This window comes from Rutilus rutilus (assembly GCF_951802725.1).
Source record: "Rutilus rutilus genome assembly, chromosome: 9".
Lineage (NCBI taxonomy): Eukaryota > Metazoa > Chordata > Actinopteri > Cypriniformes > Leuciscidae > Rutilus > Rutilus rutilus.
The window spans coordinates 19,276,160-19,286,821 of record NC_140223.1 but is presented as its reverse complement, the minus strand read 5'-3'; the positions used below and the strand labels follow the sequence as shown (position 1 = coordinate 19,286,821).

Here is a 10,662-nt window from a genome sequence, read left to right as displayed (position 1 = left end):
CAACCAGATTTCCATTGTACAGGCTGTCTCCGCACGGCACAATCTACCAAGTCTCATGTGAACGCTCGAGCGATCCCCTCCTACCTAGTGCTCTCTGTGGGACTGAGCCAATGATATCTGTCTCTGACCTGGCTATTCACATTCTCTGATTTCGCTCTTCCTTTTGGCTGTCAAACTCCAGGGACTTACATCTAGCCGGTCAGTTCAGTGTGTCAGCACAATGCAGTCTCTTGGAGGAAACCAAATCCTAGCCTTTTACAAGAGCTCCAAATTCTAAACCAGATCAATTTGACAGAGTTGGGGCCTCTACTGATTCCTGAATGAGCAGACAGTGTAAAAAGGTAGAATATAGCAAGATAGCTCCCCTCGGAGATTTCTCGTTTTGAATTCATGGTTATGTACTGTATGATGACTCATGTACTTTGTTGACTAGAAGTCACAGTGAAATTAAATGTAAAAATGTAACCTTATAGTTTTTTTTTTAGACCTGTAGTCACACCACTGAAGCATTTTTGCTCCCTTTTAGACTTTTGGAATGTCCGAGAAGACGTCTGATCCAGGGACAGTTAGTATTACAATGGAAGACAGCCTTTGTAATGGGGGAACACAGCCCCAGGAAGCTCCATTGCTAACCCATCTGAAGAAGGTGGAGAACCACATCACAGAGGCACAGCGCTTCTCTCACCTGCCCAAACGCACTACTGTGGACCTGGAGTTCAGTGACCTCTCCTACACAATCAGAGAAGGACCGTGGTGGAAGAAAAAAGGTCAGGAGCGCATATACATTTTGATTAATGTAACCGTAAATATAAAGAAAATGCAAGTTCACATCTGTACTGTGGAGGCTGCAGCTCAAACAAACCTTTCTGGATTGCAGAATAATAGGATGCAGGAGAAGAAAGTTCAGCACTGACATGGTGTTTTACCATTAGCATGGTTGAATTGGATCATCGAAGGTTAGCAGCAAAGACTGATGAGATTAAAGTGAGATTAAATACATAAAGTATGTTTAATTAATCATTTTAATTAATATTCTGAGTTTGCATTTCACTGTTATTAATTTTTGAGGAATACTGAATCTGTTTTTGTGCAAGTGAGGTGAGTAAATATATGGTCACCTTTAGTCTAGCGCACAGAAAGCCTCTGCACCTTACTTAGTACTTGTGGACAGGAGAAATGTCAGTCAATAAATGGGAAAACGAAGGTCCTGTTTACACCTGGCAGTAAGATGCAGTTTGGTCGATTGGATCACAAGCGGACGACGGTAAATACAGGTGTAAACGGGGTCTAAAAGGTTTTGTGCTTGTCCTCTTTCGGCCACTTCCAGAGGTAGTCGAAAACGCATTCAACCAGATTGCTTTCGTAGTGTAAATGCTCATGTGGTCGAATGTGTTCAGACAGCCACAAAAGACCGCCTTCCTCCACCTACTGACCTAATGCGTAAACACGGGAAGCACGCTAGCCAGACGAGATTTAAACTTTGTCGGCTGAAGACCCAAGTTTGGTTTGAAGACGTAAAACGTACCAAGCAGAATGTTCGCTCACCTTTCCTGATTTCTAACACGCACTGACCATATTTGGCGCGGTCTTGCGGCTCTCAGAGCAGAGAAAGCTGCCCTCGAAGAAACAGGACAGAAGTGGTCGAAAAGTAGACAAAAGAGACGATTAAAACACCAGGTGTAAATGGGTCTGTGTCTTCCTCATCTACATCTACTCCCTCGATCGATCAAAATGCATCTTGGCTTATGATATCATCCTAATGCTTGTTCCTTGATAATTCTCCTGACTATTCTTATGCATGTTACGTGTAACATGCATAATATGTCTGCACTATGATAAAAAAATACAGAATGAAATGTATTTGTAAAGGTAATACATGTGAATGTAAGTGTTACATGTAATTTGCATTCCCTTTGCTTCCATTGTGGACTAAAGCAAGAGCTCCACCAATGATGATAATATGGCAGCATCAAATGACTTCAAAACGTTCAGTGAACAGACTGTCTCCCTCATTGTGATCCGATCGATCAAAACACATTTTGTAAACAGGGCCAAAGTAACTTGCATTACTTATTTGAAAAAGTAACTCAGATATTTTGTTGTAAATTTAAAAGTAATGCATTACTTAACTAGTTACTTGAAAAAAGTAATCTGATTAACTTACATTACTTGTAGCAATGCGTTACCCCCAACCAGGTCGTCCCTGAATAATTGTGCACAAATTAACACAGAAAAACTCAGAAATATAGACCAGATCAGATTAGCAGAGAAGTCCAATAGAAGTTTACATCGAGCCTTACTAGACTAGCAATAACAGACTATTTATATTTTGGTTGTACAAGTCAAATCGGAAATTAAAACATTCTGGTCTTGGCTAGATGCATTCTTATAGTAGCAGCTTTTGTTCTTTTACAAAGCGGATACGGTAAGTAATCGTATTTTACCAGTTTAGCATACAGAGGAGATTAAAATCACATTAACAAGACTGATCTGGGCCTTGCTTTTCCATTTAGATCTTTCGATTTGCAGGTATAACTTCATGAATGCCGATATCTCATTCTGATCACTTCTGTTTTTATCTAATGAAGCTGTCTCACCGCACTGTCTAGTCTGGCCCAAAGATAGGAGTTGGTTCTTTACTTTAATGATTTATTGGTGAAAAGATACCAGTGTGGAAGATGCTACTATTTTGCAGCCTGCATGGGCCAACAAGACTTTTATTTTTGCAGTGCCATCAAGTAGTTTAAATGAGATGACATCACATCTGACATCACTAGGGAGAGAAACATTTTTAATCTGAAGTTGCTTTATGATATCATCCTAATGCTTGTTCCTTGATAATTCTCCTGACTATTCTTATGCATGATGAATGAAGCATTCATAATATGTCTGCACTATGATAAAGAAATACAGAATGAAATGTATTTCTAGAGGTGATACATGTGAATGTAAGTGTAAAATGTAATTTGCGCTCTATGCTTCCATTGTGGCCTAAAGCAAGAGCTCCACCAATGATGATAATATGGCAGCATCAATTGACTTCTAAACATTCAGTGAACAGACATGTATGGGAATAAAGTCAAAGGGTAAATAATAGGGCTTTCCTTGATTTGACTGTGAGAACAGAGGTTTTGGGCTGTTAGACTGCTAATTATGGTGCCTTGCTTTGAAATACAGTAAGTCGGGGTTTGACAATCCTGGGAGTGTACCCCCCCCCCCCCCCCCCCCCCCCACCCTCTCTCTCTCTCTCTCTCTCTCTCTCTCTCTCTTTATTTCTTTTTAGATTTTGCTATATCAGTGACTCCTCAAAATGTTTTTTTTTTTTTTTTTGTGACCTTTCGGTCTGTGGGTGGGTGAAAGCCATATTGGTGGACTCATAGAAAGGTCAATGAGCAGACAGAGTGATTTAATTAGCCACTGAACTTAAAGGTTTTGGAGTCTGATTCTCTCATCACCTTTATCACTCACTTTCTCACGTTTCTTAGCTTTGGAGAAAATATGTAGTACAGTCATGAGGTTCATGGATTAAACCATACTTCTTATCTGAAGGGATTAACTGCAAGTTGACCGTTTGTTCAAAAGGAGAACCAACCGTATGACCCCAAGTATATACATTTTTTTCCCCCTGCAGGTTATAAGGCCTTGCTCAAGTGTCTATCGGGCAAGTTCTGTAGTCGAGAACTCATTGGCATTATGGGTCCCTCTGGGGCTGGAAAGTCTACCTTGATGAACATCCTGGCAGGGTACAGGTGAGGTTACATTGAGTGCAAAAGTAATGTGGAAAAAAAATATATTACAAAAACTATTTGTTCTAATTGATCATATTATTGGATTTTTTTGGGAATGCATTTAAAATAAATTAAATCTTGAAAGCTTACATACCCATTGCTGGTTGTCTTGCGCTTTGAAGGGAAACAGGGATGACTGGACAGATACTGGTAAATGGAAAGCTCCGAGACCTCCGAACCTTTCGTAAAATGTCCTGTTACATTATGCAGGAAGACAAATTGCTGCCCCACTTGACCGTTCAAGAAGCAATGATGGTGAGTCTGCAGGGAGAATGATGTGGTAAAGGATGCCCCCTACTGCTGGTTTAATGCTAATGCTCATATTACAATCACTTCAGAATGATTTTCATGTGCAGAAACATTTTTGTTTCTAAAGGGAAACACATGAATAAACTCAACTGAATGATTTCTCCACTGTTTTTAAGGTATCAGCCAACCTGAAGCTTAATGAAAACACAGAGGTGAAAAAAGAGCTGGTAGGTAAAGCTCATGACCTCATTCAAACTTGCTCCAGTATTTTTCCCTGTGAAATTTCACCTACTTTCCATGTGTTTATGTTGGCATGTAGATAAAAGAAATCCTGACAGCCCTGGGACTACATGAGTGTGTCCACACTCATACTGTCTCTCTCTCTGGGGGCCAGTGTAAGAGGTTAGCTATTGCCCTCGAGCTAGTAAACAACCCCCCAGTCATGTTCTTTGATGAGCCCACAAGGTAATGACGTTATAGTCTTTAGACACAAATAAAACAGCATTATTTATATGCTTGTGCTTGTGACATGGATTTTTATATATACCCTTATGAAAAGAAAATATGTTTCCCTATAAATGAATGATCAACATATTAAATTGTTTAACAGTAAATATACAGAATAATATATTGTGTTAATACATTACAATATATTGAATAATACATAAGGAATTGCCATTTTTCAAAATATGTGACAATATGTTGACTAATATATCATAATGTATGTAATTTTATATTCAGTAATACACTTGATAATATGTAGATGTATATGTGATCAGATCTGGTACTGCATGTGTAATATATTGCTGATATATTTACTCATGCAGCATAAACACATATATAAAGAAATATATAATGTAATTATTTCATATTTACATTTTAAATGTTTCATATTTTCTAATTTGTTAACAAAAGCACTATCACTGTGCTGTGGAGGGCACTTCCATTTTTTTTTATATAATATAGTAATTGTAATCTTAATGACGTTTGGCCAGTCATCAACCTCACCATAGGCTCTACTCTTCAGCACAATGGTAACCCCAAAAACTCAGAAATAGCAGAAAACCTTTTAAATTCCAAAATAATACAACTTAAAACACTGACAGATCTACCCCTATATTAATATTGAGCAAAACACATTTTTACATTTGCTCTCCTTTAACAGTCAGAAGCAAAGCATGCTGGGAACTAGAAATCTGTTGTAGCTCATTCTGGGAATGTGTGTATATATGTGTGAACATACATTCACATTTATATGTGAATATGTATATGCAATATATGTACACAATAAAGGATAAAATGTTGTGAATATTACATGTAATGTTATTTTTGTCTTCATTTATAAATATTTTATATGTATTAATATATAGCCATACATGGTCATGCATATATTGCTGTATATTGAAAAATATAAGCACAACTATCCCATATGTATTATGTAATATATTCTGCATTATATTTTGCAGTATATTCCCATATATTTCTTTCTCCGTAAGGGTAACCATACTGTTTTTTTTTTTTTGTTAAATGTTGCTTTTTGATTTCAGTGGTTTGGATAGTGCATCCAGTTTCCAGGTAGTGTCTTTAATGAAGTCTCTGGCACAAGGAGGGCGAACCATCATCTGCACTATTCATCAGCCCAGTGCCAAACTCTTCGAGATGTTTGATAAGGTACAAAGGCATGTGCAAATCTTTTTGGGAATCTGAAACGTCTTCAGATCACTTCAGTCATCATTTGATTTATTCTGTGTCTCTTTCACAGCTGTATATTTTAAGCCAAGGCCAGTGCATATATAAGGGAAGTGTCCCATACCTCATCCCTTATTTGAAGGGACTGGGTCTTCACTGTCCAACATACCACAATCCTGCAGATTTCAGTGAGTTGACCATGTGTTTTATAAATACTCATACTTACATACTCACATATACAAGCATATATACATATATGTGTGTGTGTGTGTGTGTATATATATACATTCAGTAAGGATGCATTTAATTGATCCAAAGTGACAGCAAAACATTTTTTTTTCTAATTTCTGTCAAATAAATTCTGTTCCTGTAAACTTTATAAAACCATTTGTTGTATCAGGGTTTCCACATAAAATAGTAAGCAGTACATTATTAAGCATTATTAAGTTTTCAACATTAATAATAATACATATTTCCTGAGCACCGAATAATATATATATATATATATACATAATGCATCATGCCTCTGTTTTGTGCTTCTGTCTGTCTGTTTTGTGTGTAGTCATTGAGGTAGCATCAGGAGAGTATGGTGACTTGAACCCTGTGTTGTTTGAGGCTGTTCAGGGTGGCATGTGTGCTTTGGAGGAAAAGTGCAACTGTACCGACAAAACCACTGTAACCTCATGCGCTGCAAAATGTGTCAAAGTGAGTGATGCTAGTTTCATAATCACCTGTTGCTTCCGGTGAATAGCATCTGTAATGCTTACTTGCATATATTCTGGTCAGGATGTAAGCTAGGCAAACTGATCCACTGCGTTCAAAAACTTCTTTCAAATAAACAAAATACTATATGTGTTTAATATGATATAACTGTCTTCTTAATGTTTCCTACACTTGCTTTTACAGGATTCAGGACACATTGAGAGCCATACCTTTGCTACAAGCTCTCTGACTCAGTTCTGCATTCTATTTAAAAGAACATTTATTACCATATGCAGAGACCAGGTACAATGTTGTTTCATTTAATTGACATCATTTAGTTGGGATGTCAGTCCTAAACTTTCCTAAGGGTGTGTCCAATATGATGCCTTTCAAAGTAACTATACCAACACTGAAAGTGACAAAAATATTTTTTATATAAATATTTTTTTTTATATATTCTAATATAAATGTTCACTTTAGCATAGTTGAGCCAAACCAATCTTACAAACTAGATAAAAATGTAATTATAGTTTTGAAATTTGTAGCTATTGCATTTTACTTTTGCAGAATTGTTTAATAATGGCGTTTGGTTCCTGTTCTAGGTTTTGACACATCTGCGGCTAATGTCACACATCTCGATTGGAGTGTTGATAGGCCTGCTGTACCTCAATATTGGCAATGATGCCAGCAAAGTCTTCAACAACACCGGTTTCCTCTTCTTCTCAATGCTCTTTATCATGTTTGGAGCGCTGATGCCTACAGTTCTTACCTGTAAGTTAGAAAAGAGAAATGTAAGAACGCAGCAACCATGTCACAGTTTCACTATCAACACGTAGCACAGTTTTGGGTTTAAACTCATGTCCTACATTCAGCAGGGGAAGTGAAAGTTGTTTTGAGCTGATAGATTCTCTGCCCTGTTTTCAGTTCCTCTAGAGATGGCTGTTTTTCTGAGAGAACATCTAAACTACTGGTACAGCCTGAAGGCTTACTATCTGGCTAAGACAATGGCTGACATTCCATTCCAGGTGGGTGCCTGTCTGCCTGTCTAAGCCTTACTGACTCCATTTTATGCCTGATATAAGCTGAGCATATTTTGATTAGTGCTGCTGAAAGTTTAATATAATGAAACTAAGACGAAAGAATCATGGACTCTTATAAAACCAACATTTGATATAGTCCACTCTTTCTCAGGTCATTTGTCCCATCATGTACTGCAGTATTGTGTACTGGATGACTGAACAGCCTCCAGAGGCAACCCGCTACTTGCTGTTTTTGGCTTTGTCAATCTGTACAGCTTTAGTAGCTCAGTCTCTGGGGCTTCTGGTCGGTGCTGCCTCCACATCCCTACAGGTACATGTTGCAGCTACTGTCACTGCTAACTAAATGTTTTTATTTCTCAGGGCTCCAGACTGTGACAAAAACATTTACGACAGTACATTTCAAATCATGTCAGGATAGCCGTGAAATCTTTGCTTCTCTATTAAGAGAATAAAAGTTTAAGAGATGCCTGCAACTCTAGTTTACGAAGACATTTTTATCGGTCATAACCTCTGGAGAAAAATAACGCAGATACTGGACAAAGATTAAACCTTTTTGGCGCACATGCGTACACGATATCAAATTAAGTATACTTTGCACGTTCGGCTATATGTATACACTAAGCGTTCCTAAATTGCTTCCTAAATTGTAACACTGAACCAAGCATTTTCTGTAAACCTGCTTTGAAAAAATATTTGTTGTGAGAAAAGCACTATACAAATAAACTAAATTTGTTCAGTCTGGATGCCTGCTTTTGGTTATGGTATAACTTTTCAGCTAGTCTTGGCTTGGCATAGACTTTTTTTATACATACTGTATTGTGTATCTTCTTCACAGGTGGCCACTTTTGTTGGTCCAGTTACAGCCATTCCAGTCCTACTTTTCTCAGGCTTCTTTGTGAACTTTGACACAATTCCAGAATACTTACAGTGGAGTTCTTATGTGTCCTATGTCCGGTATGCTATTTATATCTTAAATAGATGTGTTTGCTTTCACAATGCAAAATTGTTTGTTTCATGTTTGTTTGATTGTGCTTATGATAGGTATGGATTTGAGGGGGTGATTTTGTCCATTTATGGGATGAACCGAACTGAGCTTGAATGTCCAGGAAGGGTTTGCAAGTTCCAAAGACCTGAAGAAGTTCTGCAGTTGTTGGATGTAGAAGATGCCAAGCTCTACATGGACTTCATTGTACTGGGTATTTTCTTCCTTATCCTGCGACTCGCCACTTACTTGGTTCTTCGGTACAAAATAAAATCAGAGCGATAATTTTCAAGTCATGGCCTTTCATGATCTCCAGCTCAGGCTACTCTATAAACCATTTCCAAAGGTGTCATCCTCTGCTCAGGAAGGTCAGATTTACTTGTTGATCATTTTGGTGATCTAGTTTTGTTTTTCATTTGGATTAAAGCTACAATATGTAATTTTTTTTCGCTGCTAGGGGTCACTAACCTCTTACAATAACAAAGGCGTAGGTTGATGACGCATATGCGGAACTTCAAGTTCTGGAACTTGTTGTCATGCTGATGGATCTAATAATGTTTATGGATGAGTGAATACATTGATGTTTTTAACATGACTGTGGTATGAAGCAGGCCGCGATTGCTAATGAGAGACAGATATCAGCGCCCGCGGATATAAAGGAATAAGGACATTTCATTCTACCGAACTACCCGCAAGTGCTGAATTACTACTCACACAGGTCAGTTTATTTGACGAATTAAACTTGTGAGGTAACGCAGCGCTGTTTCACTTGGTCTACACTATCACACTGAGCTGCATTTGAGTGTGTTGAAAGTTATAATGTTATTCTATGTGTTAGTTTGTTGGCTATATGAGACTAGCAGTAAGCTAGATCATCATTAGAATAACATACATTTGCTCACCTGTCTAATAAAGTACATGCAAGAGCGGCGTCTCTGTCAAGTCGAAGTTAATCGCGGACGTGGAGCTCTTGGCATCTCGAAAACACCACGCTAATATATTGATTCTCGTTTTAGTTCTCCTTTTGTCCCAAAGTATGCTTGCCATGGTCCATAATGTTTGAACGAAACAACAACAGCGTGAGCGTGCCGCTAGACATAACGCAGTTATCCACGTCTGTCGCTATGGTTATTATGGCGTTACTTGCGGAAACCAGGGATACCGCGGATATTACGTCATTGACAGGCGACAATGACCAGGGACTAAGGCCGTGTGTCCACCAAAGCGTTTTTACTCGCGGCTGGCGTGTTTTTTCAATTGTTTTCAATGGGAGCGCCGCGTTTTTAAAACGCCATGAGCGTAACGAGGCGCTGAGCGTCTTTTTTACGCTGAAGCGCTGAGCGTTCGGCGTTTTTTACTGGTCGCCGAGAGTTGAAGAATGTTCAACTTTTGGTAAAACGCAGCGCTCATCACTGTCACTTTTTACCCAACCGTCCAATCACAGTGGAGGAGGGGCGGGACTAATACCACACCGACCAACCGCGTCCGCCACATGATTCTGCTTGTACAACGTCAACAGATGACAACAAGCATAATAACGGAACAAAATCAAGAGCCAGAGAAAATACATTACATTGTATTTACATTTTAATATAGAATCAACACAGAAACAAAATATGTGTGAAATGAGATACTAGTAAGACTTTCGCGGATATTCCGTATCATAACAAGCAAAGTGTCTCGGTCTCAACCGTCTCAACTGAAAAAACGCTGCGCTGCCAAAACGCTCTCAAGCGCCCACAGCTGAGCATTTTTAGCAGAGCGCCTAGCGTTTTCAGCTGGCTAAAAACGCTTTGGTGGACACACGGCCTTAAGCCTGTTTTATGCTTCTGCGTCGAACTGCCGCCGTAGCTACGTCGTAGGCTGTGTGTAGCTCGCGTACCATACGGCGTTCCCTGACGTGCACCTCTCCAAAAATGTAACAACGCGTAATTCTACGCGGACACAAGCGCTGTGATTGGTCTGCCAGAACCCCTCCCTCGGGGTTTCACATGCTCCCTAGGTACGCGTCAACGCGGACAACGACACAGAAGTATAAATTAAAACCAACACGTTGCCTACGGCGTATAGGCTCCGGCGTAGGTCCGACGCAGAAGTATAATGAGGCCTTAACTATTAAAGGTTAAGAGACCCATCTGTCACTGTTTTCCATGTTCGTAGAGTTAGTTTGTGGAGTAAATATAGAGGCTACAGGCTATAATCTGTGTGTTTA

General features: G+C 39.0%; 1 protein-coding gene across 1 annotated transcript; it reads left to right on the top strand.

The window, feature by feature from the left end:
• Positions 1-535: 535 nt before the first annotated feature.
• Positions 536-10,229, top strand: abcg4b (ATP-binding cassette, sub-family G (WHITE), member 4b; the record flags this gene model as incomplete). The annotated part of the gene is made up of 14 exons (XM_084419079.1): positions 536-767; positions 3,632-3,749; positions 3,911-4,043; positions 4,214-4,264; positions 4,357-4,502; positions 5,585-5,708; positions 5,800-5,914; positions 6,289-6,431; positions 6,633-6,731; positions 7,031-7,199; positions 7,353-7,453; positions 7,620-7,778; positions 8,304-8,422; positions 8,510-10,229. 14 exons carry the CDS (start codon positions 536-538, stop codon positions 8,733-8,735), a joined length of 1,935 nt encoding a protein of 644 aa, XP_084275205.1. The 3' UTR covers positions 8,736-10,229.
• Positions 10,230-10,662: the final 433 nt, after the last annotated feature.